This window comes from Cervus elaphus, chromosome 15 (genome assembly GCF_910594005.1).
Source record: "Cervus elaphus chromosome 15, mCerEla1.1, whole genome shotgun sequence".
In the NCBI taxonomy this organism is placed as follows: domain Eukaryota; kingdom Metazoa; phylum Chordata; class Mammalia; order Artiodactyla; family Cervidae; genus Cervus; species Cervus elaphus.
The window spans coordinates 93311865-93332918 of record NC_057829.1 but is presented as its reverse complement, the minus strand read 5'-3'; the positions used below and the strand labels follow the sequence as shown (position 1 = coordinate 93332918).

Below are 21054 nucleotides of genomic sequence, written 5' to 3'. Positions count from 1 at the left end.
TGTCTGTCCCCCGCGACCGCACCCCGCGTGGCTGTGGGGGGGGGTGGGAGCCCTGGTCACTTGGGAGGGGAGGCTGCAGTCAGGGCTCCTGGTCATGAAGGGGCAGACCCCCAGTGGCCAGGCAGAGACCTTGGGTTCAGAGCTCTGGGGGGCTGCCCTGCATGCAGGCTGGCCAGGCCTGGACACTCCAGTCCAGGGCCTGCCGTCACCCTGCTGACCTGGGAGGAGCCGGGGCTGCCCCTGACCCGGAGGGGCACACAGAGTGTGCTGCCCACCAGAGAAGCCACCCTGGGGCCTGGCCAAGCTGACCACCACAGGCCAGATGCTTCTCACCTCGTGATGCTGGCCCTGCTGCCCAAACCTGGCTGTGGTCCCCAGGGCAAGGTGACCTCCTGCCAGCCGGCCCTTGGTGACCAAGAGCCCAAAGAGAGAAAAGCTGGTTCCTGCCTCCGAGGTGGGGGGTGCACACAGATGAGCACAACCCCCCTTGGAAGCAAACAGTGGGAGCACCACCCAGCATGGTGGCCGCGGGAGCAGGTGGGACCTGGGAGCCCTGGCTGGAACACGTCCTCGTGGCCCACGGCGCGCCGGCCCGAGCACCACCCCCCATTCCCCAGTCAAGGGCAAGCATGGGGCCAGCACCGCCCCCCAGGCCGAGACAAGCATGGGGCTCACCGGGCTCTGGGCGTTGGCCGCAGGATCCCTGGGGCCCTTCTGTCCGGCCAGCTCCTGCACGTAGCTGTGCACGTCCGCGCCGAAACAGTCGGCCTCGTAGAAGGCGCTGCACCAGCCGGGGCTGCAGCTCGGCATGCCCACCGGGGCGGGGCTCACAGCCAGGCCGTGCTTGGGGGGCCGGGGGGGCTGGGACTCAGCCTCGGCGCCCCTGGCCAGGCCCCCGCCCTGCGGCTGGGCCTCCGGCTGCCGGTCCCTCCCGGCTTTGACTGACTGCTGAGGTCGGAACCCCACTTCGAAGTTGCCCTGAGAGAGCTCGTCTGAGTCCACACCCGGCTTCTCCTTCCCTGGACAGAGGAGAGGGGGTCACGCATGGCGACGCGGGTTCCGGGAGATAGTTCAGCCCTGACTGTTGGGAGAGGCATCAGGTCCCGAGGAGGGGCTGGGAGGGTCCTCAGGGTCGGGTCCCTGGGTCCCCTTCCGAGTGGGCCACTGTGCGGGGCAGAGTCAGGGAGGAGATCCCAGGGAACCTGGGACTGTTCTCAGACGAGGTAGAGGGACCTGGGAACCTGGGGTCCCAGCGAGCAGCGGGCTGTTCTTGGGCACCTCCACCCAGCGCACATCCGAGTGTGTGCGTGGTACGGGGGCCATCCTGGGCGTGAGCGCAGCCACACTGCCTGGTCCCTAGGGCCCTGACGTGTCAGACGGCGTTTGGGGACATGACCGAGACTTCAGTTGTCAGGAGCCCGGGGCTCCAGCTGCAGGCAAGGCCTTGGGGTCTTAAGTGGCTCGTGCCCAGGAAAGATGCCCTTGTCACACCATCACCACACTGCTGACCCAGCCCTCACCCTTGCTGCCCACTGCGGGCCTGGGGAGCACTCTCCCCACCTGCCCCCCACAGAACGGACCCCCTGGAGGAGGGTCTCACCCCAGAGCCCTGTCTCACCCGACCTAAGACGCGAGGCCCTTCTGCTGGACGGCGAGCAGCTGCTCGTAGCGCGGATCCCGCTGTCCTCGGGCTGTGACCCCGTCTCTTCGGAAGCACTGCCATCAGAACAGAGAACCCTGCAGGCGCCCCCCAGGACCCCTCCCCAGGCTGCCCAGAGGTGCCCCGGGCGGGAGGTGGGGGCCTCAGGACAGAGGACAGCCTGGCCGCAGGCAGTGTGGACACGGCCTTTTGACAGCGGGCCTTCTGGGCATCTGTCTCCCCCCGGGAGGGGGGCTGCTGCAAAAACAGGGCTGGGGCTGAGATGGGGCTCCGGCTGGCTTGGGAATCAGGGCACCCAGCTGCTCCAGGCACAGGTCTGCTGGGTCCCCCGCCCACGTTGCCCTCTGCAGCCCCCCAGGAGGGGTTGGGCCGCAGGCACCCGGCCTCTCCTGTGAAGGATGGGGGCTGGGAGTGCTGGGGAGGGCCGGCAGACTTCCGCAGCTGCCGCCTCACCTCCGACCCAGGAGGGAGCTGGGCAGGGGGACACGTCCCTGCAGGGGCACCCGCCCAACCCCATAGGGGCCCAACTCCCCTTCCTGCCCGAGGAGCGGTTGCGCAGGGAGCACTTCACGCGGAAGGGGGCCCGTGGTGGCTGCCCCGGGGAGCGCCCAGCTAGACGCGGGCTGGAGGTGAGCCCTGGGGCAGGTGGGGGCGGGGGCCCGGGGGAGGAGCCGGGGGTCCGCTCCAGGGGTGGTCTTACTTCCCCGAGGGCGGCGTCCGTCCGTTCACCACCTTGAAGAGGTTCTGCAGCAGCTTCTCGCCCCAGTAGAGGTCGCAGAACTTCTCTGATATGGCCCCGCAGAACGTGGCGTAGGTGAGGTCTTTCAGGGCGTAAATGTACTCCCCTGCGTTGGCGGAGGGACCAGTCAGGATGTGGTGAGCGATTTTCCGGGTCCCCCTGGTCCCAGGGGCTTGCAGGGCTGGGCGCACAGCCAGGGGAGGGGCGGGCGCGTCTAGGACCCTCCTCCTGCGGCCGCGGAAGGGCTCTGCTCCGCTCGCGCTGGGCCGCGACGTGGCGGCGGGCTCCCGTGGTGACCTACCCCGTGCCCGCGTGCCCGCCCCTGCTCCTGGGCCCTGTGACCCCTCGTACCCATGATCAGAGCCTCCAGCCCGCGGTCCAGGTAGCCGTCGAAGGCAAACTCTTCCTGGATGAGGCGCGTGGCCTCCTGCAGTGACGGGCAGGCCGCCCCCTCCGGGAGGGGCGGGGCATCCACGCCGGACGGACAGAGCTTGCGGTCTGCTGGCTGGGGCGACTCGGGCTGGCGTCCTGGGGCGTCCCCGGGACTGTCTGGATTCCCTGTGGCTGGGGAGGGGCCCTGTGGGGCTGACGGGGGGCCTTCAGGTTCCTGGCCTGCCTCCTGGGTGGTCTTGCTTCTAGGCGGCTCGGCTGGGTGATGAGGGCTGGGGGGCGCTGTGGGGGGCCTGGGGGGCTGGGGCAGAAGCCCAACAGAAGATGCTCGAATTGGGACAGGCTCATCTGCCCCTCCATCCTGGGAGGACACCTGTGTCTCCAGGGGCGGGGTTGGGGCTGGAGATTCTGGTGGCAGCATTGAGGGCCCCTCTGGTGGGCTGGTGGGGGCTGGGGGCCAGGGGCACCCCTGGGCCGAGCCTCTTGGTGCTGACTCCCTGAGGGGCCCTGAGGGGCTGGGCGCCGGCTGCACAGCTGTCTCCGGGCCAGGGGCCTGCTTCCCATCACCCTGCAGGTCCAGCTGGCCTCCGTCCTCTGGCCGCTCGGCTGGCCCTGAGGTCAGGGTGGGCCTGTCCCTGTGAGCGGAGCAGACGACACTCAGGGGGTGCCTGGGACCCCAACAGCCCCCAGGAGCGGCACTCACCTGCAGACACCTGCGTCCGCAGTAGGGACGATGGGCCTGGAGTGAGTGTCCGGGGAGGCAAGCGCCTCTGGCAGCAGCTCGGCCCCTCGGAGGCCAGAGGGCTGACCAGGCACTGGCCCCTGCACGGCCTCGAGCCTGCTTTTGCCAGTGAGCCACACGAGGTCTGGGGACAAACACAGGGCGACCGGGGTGGGTGAGGGCCTTCGTGGGCGCTGCCTTCCTGGGGGCCGGCCATAGGGAGTGCCGGCCATCGGGAATGCGGGCCTGTGTGGGTGCTGCCTGGATGGGCCAGCAAGCCCAGGGCCGCTGCAAGGGAGAGTCCAAGGAGAGAGCCTGAAGGAGGAGCGTCCGGGGCTGCCCTGAGCTGGGAGGGAGGGCGCGGTACTTGGCTGAGTGGCTGGAAGGTTGGAACAGGCCAGTGACCCGGCTGCAGACGGGAGGCTCTGCGGGTCCTGTGGGGGTGCACTGGGAGGCAGGGGCCACGACGCGGGGCGAGTCCCCTGCTCCGGCCGCTGGGCACTGGGAGGCCTGAATGACAGGGTCAGAGGAGCCGGGGGGAGTGAGGCAGGGCGGCCGGGGGCTAGCTCTGGACACACCATCTGGGGTCCTCGGCCACATCCAGCATCCACATGGGGCTGGATTCCTGGAGGCAGGGGAGGCGGGGAGGGCCGGTCCCAAGTCCTACCTGAGTGAGGTTGGGGTGCAGCCGCCAGGCTGGGGTCCAGCTTAACCACCGAGAAAGCGTGCTGCAGACCGATGGTCTCCTCTTCCTGGTAAACCTGGGACGGAAGGACACGGCCAGCTCCGCTGAGATGAACGTGAGGCCCCGGGGGCGCGGCCTCCGCAGCCCAAGCCCCCCCGTTGTTGACGGGCCTGGCTTTGGTCTCTCTGGAGCGGGAGCCCCCGGGCCACACGGGTTTCCCGGAGCAGCGGGTTCCTCTGGTTCCTGGGGTGAGGGCTGGTCATGCCTGGGGCCGCCAGGCCTCATGTGGATGAAGGTAGCCAGTTCGTGTCCACATCCGAAGGACAGTGTCGCCACTTGATGTGGCCCTGCCTGGTCAGGCCTGGAAGCTGAGGGTCACTCTGTGACCCCCACGACGTGCCAGGGGTTCAGCAGAGACCAGGGCGGGGGCCTGGCCCCCCGACAGCGGCACAGTAAGGCCAGAGGATGGGGCGTGACCTGCTGCCCTGGCCAGGAGTCTCCACCTCCCTGAACTGGAAGAGGGGGAGCCTCCCCCCATGGCCCGGGGTAGCACAGAGGGTCTGCGGTGCCCGGCTTACCCGACAGGTCAGCGCCCTCAGGTGGGCCAGGATCTTACGGCTGTCCATGCCCCGCTGCAGGAGGTAACCACTGCAGGTCTGAAAGCAAGCACAGCCAGGCGTCCAGACACTCGGCCATGCCGTGCACTCCCGGGGCAGAGCCTGTTGGAGTGCGCGGTGGCAGCCGGAGGCTTGGGCTTCTCAGCAGGAGGACCCCACGGCACCCCTTCATGGGGAGAGCCTGGGGGCCTGGGCTGCGATTCTGAGTCCCTGGCTGTCCTGGCCATGGTCAGCTGGGACGCCACGGAACGAGGGGCCACACCCAGCCTGCTGGACCCGTGGAGGAGGATGGGGAAGTCAGGCGTGTAGGGGTCTGTAGGGGATCAGGGGTCCATGCTCGGGCCCAGGCTACCCCCTTCCACCTGGCTGGCGGATGCACTGGAGACCAGGACAAGCTGGGGGAAGATCAGGAGGTGAGCAGCAGAGGCCCCATCCATAAGTGAACCTGCGCCCTCCCCGTCTGACACCGCTCTGCCCCAGAGATGAGAGCCGGTCCCGGCCCCAGGCCTCGAGTCGGGGCCCCCGCGGTGCAGGTACCTCGATGGCCTCCGCGGCAGAAGGCCGCTCCTGGGCGCTGCGTCTGGCCATGTGCAGGAGGAGCGTCTTGAGCCTGCGTGGCAAGGCCAGCTTGCGGTCTCGGGGGACGCTGAACTTGGCGGCCGTCCATAGGACCGCGGCCACACAGTATACGGAGGCCTGGGTGGGGAGAGGGGCGGGCCGTGGGCTCAGAACTGCCCCCAAGTGGGGGGCGTCCTCAGAGCCTGGAGGCCTCACCACAGACCCCGAGCTGCAAGCCAGGCTCTGCACGGCTGACCAATACCCACAGGCGTCAGAGCCTCAGCATGAGCAGGAGGACCTGGGCCCCGGCCACATCTTTCAGCTTGTTTTCCACAAGGGGAAGGTGGCCTCATGGGGGTTCGAGGCCCGGAGTCCCCCGAAACCCTACCGTGCTGCTAAATGCTGAAAACGGGCTGTCTGAACAAAAACACATCCTCCCAGGGCCCACAGAGGTCTGTTCTACAATGTGCTGACACAAAGGTGTGTCACACACACTGCGAGTGTCGAGGAAGGGCCGCTGCTCCTCTCTGTAAGTGTGTGGAGTCGGCCGCTTCTCCCCGAGGGCTCCCTCCGATTTGTATCCGACTCTTGGGTCTGCAGCCGACCTGTGACCAACATGAGCTTCCGACCTACACGTGGCCGATACCTTTGTTTCTCTCGAAAAGTGAAAGCGAAACCAGAGGCACACCACAGACGTGCTGAGTCAGATGACTGTGGCCGAGTCCCCCCGGGGTTGTTCCCAGACCTGATGCACTCTTCAGTTCGATCTTGTTGTCAAATTCCTCCACCACGTCCGTCATTAAGTCTAGTCAACTGACAAGACAAGGAATCAAGCCCTGAGTTCAGCACTGGTGGATTTCCATGGCGTGAAGACTCGTGCGTGGCCAGGTCCCAGCCATCAAGGTGGTGCCGTGGAGCGGGGAGGGGGAAGACGGGGGGGCCTCTTCCTATGGGGCTCTCGCCCCGAAGCACAGACACAGCCAACTATGTCAAGTCATGTTGTCCAGTTGCTCAATTGTGCCCGACTCTTTGCGACCCCACGGACGGCAGCACGCCAGGCCTCCCTGTCCTTCACTGTCTCCCGGAGCTTGCTCAGACTCGGGTCCATCGAGTCGGTGATGCCATCCACACGGACGGCAGCACGCCAGGCCTCCCTGCCCTTCACTGTCTCCCGGAGCTTGCTCAAACTCGGGTCCATTGAGTCGGTGATGCCATCCACGCGGACGGCAGCACGCCAGGCCTCCCTGCCCTTCACTGTCTCCCGGAGCTTGCTCAGACTCATGTCCATCGAGTCGGTGATGCCCTCCAACCATCTCACCCTGTCACCCCTTCTCCCGCCTTCAGTCTTCCCCAGCATCAGGGTCTTTTCCAGTTAATCGGCTTTTCACATCAGGTGGCCAAAGTGTTGAAGCTTCAGCTTCACCATCAGTCCTTCCAATGAATATTCAGAGTTGATTTCCTTTAGGACTGACTGGTTGGATCTCCTTGTAGTCCAAGGGACTCTCAAGAGTCTTCTCCAGCACCATAATTTGTTCTTTGGCCCTCAGCCTTTTTTATGGTCCAACTCTCACATCCATACATGACCACTGGAAAAACCATAGCTTTGACTAGATGGACCTTTGTTGGCAAAGTGGTATGTCTGCTTTTCAGTATGCTGTCTAGGTTGGTCATAGCTTTTCTTCTAAGGAGCAAGAGTCTTTTAAATTCATGGCTGCAGTCACCGTCTGCAGTGATTTTGGAGCCTAAGAAAATAAAAGTCTGTCACTTCATCCACTTTTCCCCATCTGTTTGCCATGACCTGATGCCCTGATCCTAGGGTTTTGAATGCTGAGTTTTAAGCCAGCTTTTCCACTCTCCTCTTTCACCCTCCTCAAGAGGCTCTTTAGTTCCTGATTTAGTTTGGATCACTAGGAAGTTGCTAATTTTGAGTATTTATCAACTTTTAATTTTGAGGTAACTAGATGCGCACAGTTGCAGGGGATGACCCAGAGACGCCCAGGCGCCCTCACTCGGCCGCAGCGGGGACGCCCTCCAGGCTTGGTGCGGTGTCACAGCCAGGCCCCCGGTGTGGACCCCAAGAGATGTGGGGCTTTGCCGTCACCAGGATCCGACCTGTCCCCTCCAGCCTTAGTTGCTGGCAACGATTCATCTGTTCTCCATTTCTTAATCTTGTCACTTCACATAAATGGGACCTCACGCTATGCAGCCTTTGGGGCTGACGTCTTCCTCTCGGCTCCGTCACTGCTGCCGCGGCTCTGCTGCTCTGCGGAAGACATCTGAGCCAAAAGACCTCCAGCCGTGGCTGTGGCCAACAAGGCCGCCGTGAACAGTCGTGTCTAGGACTTCACGTGAACACAAGTTTCATCTCTCTAAGAAACATGTCTGGGTCGTCTGGGTCCCCGTAGCGATGGATGAGAGTTCCCGTTGTTCCTCACCCTTGTCGGCCTTTGCTGCTGTCAGGGTTTTGATTTTAGCCTGTCTGCTGAGCGTGCGGTGGGAGTTCACTGCTCTACTTTGCATTCGCAAGTGCCATATGAAGTGCGACATCTTTCATGTGCTTACTTGCCATCTGGTATCTTTGGTGAGGTGTCTGTTCAAAATTATTGTGATAATATACAGTCTTGATGTACTCCTTTCCCAATTTTGAGCCAGTCTGCTGTTCCATGTCCAGTTCTAACTGTTGCTTCTTGACCCCTATACAGGTTTCTTAAGAGGGAGGTCAGGTGGTCTGGCATTTCCATCTCTTTTAAGAATTTTCCACATTTGTTGTAATCCACATAGTCACATAGTCAAAGGCATTAGTGTAGTCAATGAAGCAGAAGTAGATGTTTATCTGAAACTCTCTTGCTTTTTCTATGATCCAGTGGATGTTGGCGATTTGATGTCTGGTTCCTCTGCCTTTTCTAAATCCAGCTTGAACATCTGGAAGTTCTCGGTTCACATACTGTTGAAGCCTAGCTTGGAGAATTTTGAGCATGTCCTTGCTAGAAATGTGAAATGAGTGCAATTGTGTGGTAGCTTGAATATTTTTTGGCATTGCCCTTCTTTGGGATTGGAATGAAAACTGATTTTTTCCAGTCTTGTGGCCACTGCTGAGTTTTCAAAATTTGCTGCCATATTGACTGCAGCACTTTCACAGCATCGTCTTTTAGGATCTGAAATAGCTCAGCTCGAATCCCATCACCTCCACTAGCTTTGTTTGTAGTGATGCTTCCTTAGGCCCACTTGACTTCAGACTACAGGATGTCTGGCTCTAGGTGAGTGATCACACCATTGTGATTATCTGGGTCATTAAGACCTTTTTTGTATAGTTCTTCTGTGTATTTTTTTGGCACCTCTTCTTAATTTCTTCTGCTTCTGTTAGGCCCATATCCTTTACTGAGCCCATCTTTGCATGAAGTATTCCCTTGGTATCTCTAATTTTCTTGAAGAGCTCTCTAGTCTTTTCCATTATATTGTTTTCCTCTATTTCTTTGCACTGATCACTGAGGAAGGCTTTCTTATCTCCTTGCTATTGTTTAGAACTCTGCATTCAGATGGGTATATCTTTCCTTTTCTCCTTTGCCTTTTGCTTCTCTTCTTTTCTCAGCATTTGTAAGGCCTACTTGACAACCATTTTGGCTTTTTGCATTCCTTTTTCTTGGGGATGGTTTTGATCACTGCCTTTTGTACAATTTTAAGAACCTCTGTCCATACTTCTTCAGGCACTCTGTTGTTGACTTTTAAGAGTTCTTAGCATATTTGGGATACAAGTCCTTTGTCAGATATGGGTTTTGCTCCCATCTGTGGCCTGACTTCTCATTCTCTTAACTGCATCTTTTATGGAGCAGAAGCATCTAATTTTGATGAAGTCTAACATGGATTGTTTCTTTCATAGATCATGCCTTTGGTTTTGTTTCTAAATCTTTGCTTAGATTTTGTCTAACGTTTTGTCTAGATTTTCTCCTTCATTATCTTCTAGAAGTTTTATAGCTTCGAGGTCTATGATTCACTTTGAGTTAATTTTTGTGAAAAGTGCAAGGTCTGTGTAAAGATTTTTTTGCATGTAGATGTCCTGTTCTAGCACCACTTGTTGAGAAGACCATTGTTTCTCTAGCATTGCCTTTGCTGTTTTGCTGGAGACCAATTGACTGTATTTGTAAGGGTGTTTCTGGGCAGTCTTGTTCCATTTATTTGTTCCATTATTATTCGTCTTTCCTTTTGCCAAGGCCACACTTGATTACTGTCGCTTACAATCAGTTTTAGAACTGGGTGACGTGAGGCCTCTGACTGTTCTTTTTCAATATTGTGTCCGCTATTCTGGGCCTCCTGTTTCTTCATATAAACCAATAGCTACAAAATAACTTTCTGGATCTGTAGATCAACCTGGGAAGAACTGACACGGTGATAACATTGATCTTTCAATCTATGCACATGGACTGCCTTTCCATTTCTTTAGTTCTTTTTTGGTTTCTTTCATATTAGTTTTGTAGTTTTCCTTATATGTTTCTTATACACATGCATGCATACTAAGTCGCTTCAGCGCATCTGACTCTTTGTGATCCTATGGACTGTAGGCTGCCAGGCTCCTTTGTCCATGGGATTGTCCAGGCAAGAAGACTGGAGTGGGTTGCCATGCCCTCCTCAAGAGTATTTTTCCCACCCAGCAATTGAACCCGTGTCTTTTACATCTCCTGCATCGGCAGGCAAGGTCTTTACTACTAGTGACACCTGGGAAGCCCTTCTCATAGACATATTTATACCTAAGTGATTTTTGTGCTGCTAGCATAAATGGTATTGTTTTTTAAATTTCAAATCCTGATTGTTCATTGCTGATAAAAAGGAAAGCAAGCGATGTTTGTATCATTCCTCTTCTACCCTGCAGTCTTCCTATAACTGCTCGGTTCCAGATTTCTGTTAATTATCTGGGACTTTCTGACATGATTTCAATCATCTCAGCTGTAAACAAAGACAGTCTTCTTTCTCAATCAACATACACTTTATTTCCTTTTCTTGTCTTATTGCTGCATTGTCTGAGCTACTACAAATCTGTACACATGTAGATGAACACATTTATACATGTGTGAAAGATGTTCTACTTCATATGGCATTTGGGGAATGCAAGTTAAAACAATGAGTTACCACCACACACTCAGTAGAAAGGCTAAAATCAATGTACGATATTGAATAGGAGTGATAAGAAGGGACATTCTTGCCTTTTTCCCAGTCTTAGGAGTAAATTATCTAGCATCTCACTGTTAATTATCTGTTGGCTATTTTTGTAGATATTCTTTATCAAGTTTAAGAAATTTTCTTCTATTCCTAGTTTTCTGGGAATTTTTATTATGAATGAGTGTTGAATTTTGTCAAAAGCTTAGTATCTACTGATACAAACATATGATTTTTCTTCTTTAGTTTATGTGATATATTACATTGATTTTCAGTTGTTGAGTCAGCCTTCCACGCATGGAATAAATGTCACTTTGCCAGTTTTAAGTTTTGATGAAAAGTTCAATTTACCCACTTTTCCTTCTATGGGAAAATTTATGGATAGTGCTGTTGGTGTCAAGTCTAACAACTCTTTGCCTAGCCCTCCATCCCAAAATTTTCTTTAATTTTTTTTAAATCAGCATTTTGGGGCCTTCAGCATACAAAGGCTGTACATTCTTTGTTTGATTTACATCTAAGTATTTCACTTTTTTGACTATAAACGTATTATGTTTTTAATTTTAGTGTCCACATGTTTATTGCTAGTATATAGAAATACAATTGATCTTTGAATGTTTATTGTATATCCTGTGATCTTTCAGAACTCACTTCTAAGTTCTGGGAGGCTTTATTTTTTCTTTTTTGTAGATTCTTTGCAATGCCTTTGAAGTTTCTATGTACATAACCATGTCATCTGCAGACAGTATTATTTCTTCCTTCCTGGGTTTATGCTTCTCACCTGCTTTTCTTGCATCATCATAGTGGCTGGAACTTCCAGCACAACGTTGAATGGGGTGGTCAGTGGGCACCCTCACTTTGTTCTGGACCGTGGCCTTTCCACCAAGTATGGTGCTAACCGTATGGTTCTTTTGGTAGACGCTCTTTGAGGCAGTTTCTTCTCTTCCTATTTTTCGGTTTCTTTTTTTTAAAAAAATAAATGGGTGTCAAATTTTGCCAAATTCTTTTTATGCATCAATTAATGTGATCGTGGGGTTTCTCTTCTTCAGCTGGTTATATGTTGGGCCACACTGATTGGTTTTCAAACACTGAACCATATATCCCTGAACTCACATCCCTGGAATAACCCCACTTGGTTATGGTGTGTAACTGTGTTTACACATCAGTGAATTCTATTTGCATATGTTTTGTTAAGGGTTTTTGCCTTTATATTCATGAGGGATATTGACCTATATGCATATTTGTTGCATTATCTTTGGTTTTGGCATCAGGGTAATAACAGCTTCATAAAATGGTTTGGGAAGTGTTCACTTCTGTTTCCTGGAAAAGACTGTAGAATTGGCATTAATTCTTCTTTAAACTTTCAGTAGAGCACCCAGGTAAAACCATCTGAACCTGGAAGTTAATTTTTGAGAGTTTAAAAATGTAAATTCAATCACCTCAACAGTTACGGGACTATTCAAGGTCTATTTCATCATGGGTGAGTCGAGGTAGTTGATGTCTTGTGAAGAATTGGTCCATTCCATCTAAGGCGTTGCATGTATGTGTGTGGAGTCATCTGTGGTGTTCCATTATCCTTTTGATGCCTGCAGGGTCTCCGGGAACGTCCCCTGAGTCATTCCTGATGTTGGTAGTTTGTGCCTCCCTTCACGTTTTGCTCCGTCAGTAAGTTTATTAGTTTTATTGGTCTTTTCCAAGAGCTGGTCCTTTTCTCCTTGGTTTCCTCTGCTGTTTCTCCATTTTCATTTCATTGACTTCTGCTCTCATCTTCCCTGTTTCCTTCTTTATGCTTTGGGTCTATCTCACTCTTCATTTCCTTGGTTCTTGAGGTGCGAGCTTAGATTACTGAGTTGAGACTTTCACTTCTTTTCAAGTTTTCAGCATACAAGTCCTGTACATGCTTTGTTAGACTTACAACTATTTCATTTTTTAGTGATTATTGGAGGGGAGGTGGACAATGGCCAAGTCCCAGCTCTTCCTGAGGCCTCCTTGGAGACCGTCCCTGCTGTGGGGGGGCCCTTCTCGCTGGCAGGAGGGCGGGGGGTCACAGCCTGGCTGCTCAGCCTTCTCCCAGCACCCGGACGGAGTGGGCTGCCTTCCCCTTGTCCTGCCGCTCTGGCTCCAGAGTGTGGGCTTCCCCTGCGCTTGAGCTGTGCTCGCTGGGGTTTCCGAGATGCCCTTCATCCTCCACGTGTGAGGCAGGTGCCCCTGGGCTCTCGGGACCACCGCTTCCGGCCAAGGATCCCCCGGGGCAGCCTCTGCTTCCCACCTGCCTGCCATCCACTCCCGCTTTAGGAACCGTGTGCTTGGCGGGGGCAGGAACTAACCCCTCCCCCATGTTCCCAGAAGCAGAAGTTCTACCTTGGTTTTGAACATAATTTACTTGATTATAAGTTTGTACAAGTTAATTTTTAATAATGGGTATGTTTGACAAGTGCCTTGCAAACCCGTGGGGTCCTGGGGTCCACGGAGAAGTGCAGGCTGGGTGACCCCGTCACCTTCTGGGAGGCACCGACCAGGTGGATGCTCCCCAGCCCCGCAGCGCCTCCGGACCCAGGGGCTGCGCTAGGGGGGCCGCCTGAGCTCCCCATGGTCCTCACACTGGGCTGGTCCTCTCCCCTTTCCCCACCAGGCTCTCGGGAGGAGGTGTGGGCACCACGGGGAGGGGGTGCGGGAGGTCGGGGGAAGGGGTGTGGGAGGTCAGGGGAGGGGTGCGGGAGGCCGGGGGAGGGGTGTGGACACCACGGGGACGGGTGGGGAGGGGTGGAAGAGCTGGGTACCTTCTCAGTCGTCAGCTTCTGCTCTGCGACCTCGGGAGCCAGGAAGAACTCGTTGTAAGCGCCTGAGAGAGAAGACCCCAAACCCCGCTGAGCCTCCTCAGCCCGGCCTTGGGTGCTAGTGCAGCCCCAGGCGAGCCCGCTCACGCACCGTTGGCAGGAGGTGGCCCGAAACACACAGCTCCGTCCTCGGCCACCAGCACGGAGTCCAGACACAGGTAGGCTGTGGGGGGCGGGGGGGGGGGCGCGGAGGGGAGGGCAGGTCAGGGCCCCCGAGGGCCGGCAGAGCCGCGGTCAGGGCGGGGCAGCCCTCCCCTCCGGATGCAGCCTTCCAGGGGCCCCAGGCAGGGCGGCTGCCGGGGTGCAGGCGCTGCGGGAAGAGGGGGGACAGAGGAACGCGGGCTGCCCGCTGAGTGCTGCCGGGGAGGGGCCTCAGGGGAGGCTGGGGGCCGGCCCCCGCAGCCGAGGCTCATGGGCCAGTGGAAGCCAGACCACAGCAACTGCCCCATCCATCACGTGCCAGAACCACAGTGGGGCCAGAGACCGTCTCTCTGCCTGGCAGGGCTGAGCTTCGCGGACCACTCCCCACCGGCCAGTGGGGACAGAGTCAGCCCTGCTGAGAGGGCATGGCTGAGCCCCCCACACGGCTCCAGCTCTGCCGCAGGGTCCCTGCTCTAAGGCCCACGTTTTAAGCTGCGCTCTGACCCCCTCGGTCCTGAGACCAGAGCTGACACCCCAGGCTGCCCCCGCCTCACAGGGTGGACACGGCCGCCCGCCCCAGGCTGTGCACACAGCACATGGGCAAGGGAAGCCACGCGGCCCCCCGGTTCCGGGCCAGACACACTGGGGTGGGTGGCCGGGCGAGGGCCCGTGGGGGGGTCACCTGGGTGCTGGCCGAGCGTCCGCAGGGTGCTGAGGCACGCGTGGGACAGAGCCCAGAGCTCGTACTCCTTGAAGGGCCGGCCCAGCTTGGTCAGGAGGTCCTGCAGGGAGACGTCCTGGGGGTGGGGGAGTCGCATTCAGGGTGCAGGCACCTAGGAGGGGGTTACGGGGCAAGGACCACATCCAACACGGTGGGTGTGCCCCCTCCCCTTACACGACAGGCTGGGGAGTCCCCGCGTCTGCACAGCAGGTATGGGGGTGCGAGTGGAGAGTCCAGACCCCTGTGCATGGCCAGCGGAAACACAAAACGTGCAACAGTGTGGAAAAGCTTCATGGAGGCCCCTCAGAGAAGCAGACGTGGAATTACCATCTGCTCTGGCAATCCCACTTAAAAGCGGGTCTTGAAGATGTAGTTGCACACCTATGTTCAAAACAGCATGATTCACAAGAACAGAGAAGTGGAAGAGCCCAAGTGCCTCTGGGCGATGAACGGACAAGCATGATTGGTCCATCCACACGAGGGACATCACTGAGCCCCAACGAGGAAGGGAATTCCAACACAGCGACAACGCAGATGAAGCCTGGGGACACAGGTCAGTGACACGCCAGCCGCAACGGGACGTTGATTCCTCACACATCACGGACTGAGGGGTCACAGCCAGAGGCAGGAAGCAGATGGGAGGGTGTCAGGGCTGGGGGAGGGGAACAGCGGTCCATGCTCCAAGCGGGCAGTTTCAGTTTGGGAAGATGAGAAAGTTCTGGAGGTGGTGGTGGTGATGTCCACACAGCAGTGTGAGAACCTAATGCCACCGACCTGCACACTTGAAATGGTTAAGACGGTGATTTCATGTTCCGTGTGTCCCCCTTTCCTTGCAACCCCGACCCCATAAAAGTCCAAGAATCAGAAGACTGAGTTCAGCTGGGAGGGAGTTCTCTGCTTTGGGGCTACAGGAGGAGCTAGGCCGCGCCGCCACCCTCAGACACAGACGTGCGTGTTTAGAGGAAGGTTCCGGAGGTAGTGGCTTCACCGCTCCCGGACCCCACTCTACGCCCAGGGTGCAGCCGCGCTGGTCCTGCGGCTTCCCCGCCTGCCTCACCCAGGCTGTGCCTGGCCAGCGGCCTGAGTTCTGGGGCACAGGGCTCCCCAAGTCTCCTGCTGCTTGTGGGGCTGGAGCAGTCAGCTTTGCCACTGGGACGTGCTCTACAGAGGTCTGGGGCCTAGTCACGGGAGGCCTTTGGGGCGGGAAAGCTGAGACCATGGCTGGGCTCCCCATCAGCTCTGCCCCGACGCCACCAACCCTCTGCACGTGGTCCCCAGCCTCCGTTTACCCATCTGGGATGCGGGCTGTCGTGAGGCTGTTGAGCACTTGAAGGGGAGTGGGGCCCCTGGCTCAGGCCTGAGGTTTTCACCCCGGAGCCTGGCTCTGCGTACATGAGTGTGGCCGTGTGGGCAGACACTGTGGGGCGGGGCGGTGGGACAGTGTGCGTGGAGCAGCCAGCGTGTCAGTGCCTGCTGGGGTCTCTAGGAGAGATTTCCATTCTAAAGTAACCATATTTTTCATGTAAATTACCCTCAGGTGCTTGTCAGGATAGGAATAAAAATATAACTCAGCCAGCCCTCCCCTTGAACCTCTGGGTCAGCAGTGAAGTTGCTCAGTCGTGTATGACTCTTTGGGACCCCATGGACTGTAGCCCGCCAGGCTCCTCCGTCCATGGGATTCTCCAGGCCAGAACACTGGAGTGGGTTGCCATTTCCTTCTCCAGGGGATCTTCCCGACCCAGGGAGTGAACCCGGGTCTCCCACACTGCAGGTAGATTCTGATCACGTGAGCCAGCAGGGAAGCCCTGGGTCAGCAGAGGTGGTGGAACGAGGCTGGGGAGACAGCGCTGCCTCACAGACACACATGTGTTTGGGCCACAGACCCCCAGGTGGCTTTGTCCCGAGATGTTCCCGGGGACCCACCTTGGGGGAGTGACTTCCTGGGGCCAAGACTTCCGCCCACAAGAGGGCTGATGGCTGCTGCAGGCCACTCACCTGCAGATCACCTGCGATCATGCTAAAAACACACTAACCTCCCGGACACTGGCTCTAAAGGAGTCCTCTGTCCTTCCCAGCTTATAAGGAGACAGTGCCAGGGCCAGAGGAGCCTGGTGGGCTACGTTTGTGGGGTCGCAATGAGTCGGACACGACTGAAGGGACGCACGCCAGGTCTGGAAGATCGCTGCACCTCACTCCCGCCACAACCACCACCCTAGGGAGGCCCCGCCCTTCACCCAGAAGACCCCACCTCCTTGCGGAGACCCCACCCCCAGGAGGCCCTGCCTCCTGGTCACGGCAGATGCTCAGAACACAGTAGGAGAACACAGCACGCTGCTCAGGCTCCTATGGTAGGAAAATCCACCTGCAGCGCAGGAGACCCAGGTTTGATCCCTGGGTCAGGAAGATTCCCTGGAGGAGGGAGTGGCAACCCACTACAGTATTCTTGCCTGGAGAATCCCATGGACAGAGGAGCCTGGTGGGCTACAGTCCATAGGGTTGCACAGAGTCGGACACTGAGCGACTATCACCTTTCCAACCAAGCTTGACAGGTAAGTAACCTCAACCTACATTTTTAATTTCTAACTTAGAGACACTCCTGAGTTCCAAGACTGGCAAAGCAGAGCCCAGAAACAGCCCTTGGGCCTTCTGGAAAGGCTGCTCCCTGTGCGTCTTTGAGAGAAAAACTAACCCCACAAAGGCGTGCCTGGTTCCCCGTCTTAAAGCTTGGAGATTGAGCCCATGGATGTTGTGATGGTGTGTGGCCCCCGAAGCTCAGCCCTGGCTACCCCTTCCTTGGGGTAAATGCCCAGCACTCGGAGGGCGCCTGTGAGTGCACGCGGGACCCGGTCACCCACCTGCTCAGTGGCCGCCCTGTCGGGCTCCCCGGCTCCGGCCGCAGTCCCCTCGTCAGGCTCCGGAGTCCCTAGGTCTCCACCCGCATCTCGAGGGCCCTTGGAACCAGGTGGGGGGCTTTCCCACGCGGGGCTGCCGCCGCCCACCCGCTTGTCCCCTTCGCGACGGAGCTCTAGCGCTCGCTCCAGCCACAGTCTGGATGCAGGCTGTGCCTGGAAGCTGGGAAGGTCATGCTTCCCCTCTGGAAAGGCCTTCTTGGGGTCTGGAGGGAAAAATTCCGATGCGGGCAGCTGGGTTTTCACGCTGGTCAGCGACAGGCAGAGGGCGCCGGACTCGGGGCCGTCAGGCGGGAGCCGGGGGAGCGTCCGAACCTTTCTCAGGCGGCTCCTGTCCAGGAAGCCTCTGTCCAGGTCAGCCGGGGGCCGCTGGGCATCCAGGAGGAGGCAGGCCAGCCTCTCGGGCGCCAGCCCCTCATGACCCGGGCTCTCTCCATTCTTCACAGGGGAAGACAGCAGAGCCTTGGAGGGCGGGGTTCCGGGGTGCTCCAGGCCTTCTCTGGCGGGACTTGGGGGCCAGCCTTCCAGGGCAGGCATGGCCTCGGGGTCAGCAGAATGGTCCCCCGGCTGCCTTTTGGGCCCTGCACTTCTGGGAGCCAGTCGCCCCCTCCAGGTGATGTCGCTGACATCTGGTGGAGAGCAGGGCATAGTCACTGCGGAGGGCGGCGGCCTGGGTGGGCCTCTCCCTGCCTCCCCTGCCCACGGCCACCAGTGAACGCATTGCTGCAGGACCCCTGGACCGCCCCCCCCCCCCCCCCGGGTACTGGCCCAGAAACACCCTGGCCTGCCTCCTTAATCGCACCATCCTGGCTAATTAATGAGTCTCCAAGGCTACGGAGCCCCCGCCCCCCCCCCACGCAGGATGAGCTTCCTGCGGGGGAAACGTTTCCTAAGGCCTGTCTAATCACTTCATCCAAAAAGCACATCGTTTTACTATTACAATTACACAAGCGATCCTCCCCAAAGGAATAAATTAAACCTAGCTGCAGTCCCGCCTCGTCTTTACGCAAAATCTTTGGCGCACACATGTCTGTGTGAACTGCTCTAGAGACACTCGCCCTCCTACTCCTGGGGGCCTGCAGCCCCCGCCCCGAAGCCTCCCCGCTGTTAGAACCGCCAGTGGGCCCGGTGCCACTGCAGCGCCACAAACGCAGACTTGGTGGGAAAAGCTGCTGCTTGGCTGGGAGAGGGGCCCTGCCGCCCCCAGAGGCCCTGCCTCCCCCAGGGCCCTCCCTGGCTCCGAGCTTCGAGCACAGCTCAGAGCAGACGCTGGCACTAGTTCAAAGTGCCACTCGAGATTACACCCCAGAGCCGTGAAAATCCTAGATTCTTCAGCAACAGCGTGTGCGGCAGGAACCAGGTGGGCCCCAGAGGACGGCGCTGGGTCCACGGCCCCAAGGCCCACGAGCCGGACAGAGGTGAGGGTCCTGGGCACCCACTTCCCAGATGACCTGACTCTCACCTCTGCTTGGGTGTGTGTATGTGTGCGTGTGTGAGCTTGTGGGTGTGCGCTGCGTGTGTGCGGGGCTGTCCCTGCTGTCTGAGTGGTCTAAATAAGTGTGTCCGAGTTTGCACAGACACGTATGTTTCTGTGTGTGCTGGGGTGGGGCACATGTGATCTATTTGGATACGCGTGCATGTGAGTGTGGGTGCTTCCACGGTGAGTACGCTGGTGCTGACGTGTGCACACCCGCATGTGCACGGCTGCGTGCGCGGTAGTGCCTGGGCACGCGTGCTGGCGGGCTGGCGGGTGTGCTTACCTTGGAACGCCGCGAAGGACTCAATGGAGAGCACCCTCCTCCCGGCGGCCGACAGGCTCCGGCACAGGCGGCAGGACGACGTGAGCTGCATCTTCTCCTCGCACAGCGCGATGATGCTCTGCGGCGGGCGGGCGCTCAGCCCGCGCCCCCGCCTCGGGGCGGCCCCCACCCCGCCCGCTAAGCCTCCCAGGCTCCGGGGTCACGGGTCGGGGCTGGGGGCGCTTACGCAAACCCGCAGATTCTGTCCCGCCCGTGACTGTTACACGGCGCACCCTTCATCGCTGAAGTGCAGAGTAAGTCAGGAGCCCGGATGACCGGGTGGTGGCGTACCCGCGTGCTTGCCGGGTGTGCGAGCGCGGGCGCGTGGGCCGGGGGCGCAGGGCTCAGGGTATTTCCTGGGGTGAAGTGGAGCAGGACTGAGCGCTTACCTGGAGGTCGGGCCGGTCCCCGGGGTCCTCCGCCTGCATCTGGCCCAGCAGCGCCTCCAGCTCCTGGCTCAGCCTGGGCTGGGGCTCGGGCTCCGGCACGTAGTCGAGGGCCGCCTTCAGCGTGGCCCCCAGAGAGTAGATGTGAGCCTGCAGCACCAAAGACCCGCTGGGGCCGGGGGTGGGGCCGTGTGGGCCCTGGCCGGGGCCGTTGGGCGGGCCTGGGGGCGTGCCTGGGGGGCGGGGCCGTGGTGGGCGTGACCACGCAGTGAGGCTATGGGCGGGGCTGTGGGGGCCACGGCGTGGCGTCATCGGCGGGGTTGCGGCCGTGGACAGGACTGTGGAGCGGACCTGGGGGCGGGGCCGTGGGGTCGCGGTCGCGCAGGTCCACGCACAGCACCTGTTGCACGCGGTGTTGCTCTTCCGGGCCAGGAGCACCCCAGATCTTTCCAGGGCAGCTCCCCGCCCCATCCCCCGCCCCCAAGACATCTCCATTCTCACCCTGACTTTTCCTTTCTGTGCCCACTCATGGACTTCGCTATTTCTCTGCTGAGCTGCTGCCTGTTTTGGGTGCACTCCTGGCGGCTCAGATGGTAAAGAATCTGCCTCCCAATGCAGGAGACACAAAAGACGCGTGTTTGATTCCTGGGTCAGGAAGATCCCCTGGGGAAGGGCATGGCAACCCACTCCAGTATTCTTGCCTGGAGAATCCCGTGGACAGAGGAGCCTGGCGGGCTATGGTCCACTGGGTTGCAAAGAGTCGGACACCACTGAGGAACACTTTCCCTTTCACATGAAGGGGCTCATCTTGGTCTCTGTGTCACATATATGTTCTCTCTGTCACTGATCTTTTAACTTTGTTCATGTGCCTTTGACATTCAAACATTCTACTGTTTATTTTTCATTTGTGAAATCTGCTACTGTGACCATCCTCTGCATCCACTGCAGTGACCATCCTCATGTGGATGTCTTCAAGCAACCACACCACGTTCACAAAGGCTCAGGCCCTACAAGTGGGCTTGCCGTTCAGGGTTAGCCAGCTGCTACGGAGCTTCGCTCATGAGTGAGATAATTCTTTTTTATTGGTTTCCTTGGAGGACCTTCCCTAGCCCAGGACAATAAAAACTGCTTCTGTGTTTTTCCGATACATTTGTAATTGTGAAGCATCGAGCTCTGACCCACCTGGGATGTGTCTTTTTGCTGGGCACTGCAGGGATGGGGGTTTGTCTCCTGGTGGAGAGCCACGAGCGCAGCTGAATAACAGCCCACCCTCTGCCGGCCTGAACCTCATCCTGCCGCCCTCGCTCCCCGGGGCCTGCGCGCTGGCCTCCCCTCCTCTTTGTGTCTCCCTCTGTCCAGACTGTGCTCTTTTAATCATGGTAGCTTCAGAGTGCATCCTCACACCTGAGGACAAATTGCTCTCCATCTCCCCCAGCCCCGGGGTAGATTATTTTCACATTTGTCAAGTTTATATATAAAGTTCCACCATTCCCATTTAAAAAAGAAACCCGGAATGGTTGGGATTTTAGTGTAACAGCACTGATCCTGCAGAATTTGGGAGGACCTGCGTCATGCAAGATAAAACACTTGGATGTGGGCAGGATGGCTGTCTCTAGGTTGTACCATCAGCAGCACTTTGGTCCACCTGTGGACAAAGTTCCCCTGTGGGAGCTGTGGGATCCGGCAACATTTGCCAAGGGACCTGGCAGGGGTCACGCCCACCTGTTCCTCAGGTGAGAGACAGAC

The 21054-nt window shown here is 58.0% G+C and overlaps 1 protein-coding gene across 3 annotated transcripts in view; it reads right to left on the bottom strand.

Annotated features, from left to right (window-relative positions):
* Positions 1–21054, bottom strand: part of KNDC1 (kinase non-catalytic C-lobe domain containing 1) — a 52665-nt gene that overhangs the window by 18406 nt on the left and 13205 nt on the right. Inside the window, exons 4-17 of one of the 3 annotated variants that reach the window (XM_043926750.1) lie at positions 19312–19458; positions 18884–19001; positions 17070–17752; positions 14176–14290; positions 13444–13515; positions 13296–13357; positions 5350–5508; positions 4774–4851; positions 4178–4271; positions 3493–3655; positions 2751–3424; positions 2361–2505; positions 1619–1716; positions 676–1019 (exon numbers count right to left, since the gene is read on the bottom strand). In XM_043926750.1, coding sequence (XP_043782685.1) covers positions 676–1019; positions 1619–1716; positions 2361–2505; positions 2751–3424; positions 3493–3655; positions 4178–4271; positions 4774–4851; positions 5350–5508; positions 13296–13357; positions 13444–13515; positions 14176–14290; positions 17070–17752; positions 18884–19001; positions 19312–19458 — 2952 coding nt within the window. Of the gene's footprint in view, positions 1–675; positions 1020–1618; positions 1717–2360; positions 2506–2750; positions 3425–3492; positions 3656–4177; positions 4272–4773; positions 4852–5349; positions 5509–13295; positions 13358–13443; positions 13516–14175; positions 14327–17069; positions 17753–18883; positions 19002–19311; positions 19459–21054 lie in introns of those variants that run through there. The other 2 variants (XM_043926751.1, XM_043926752.1) reach the window with 2 other exon arrangements.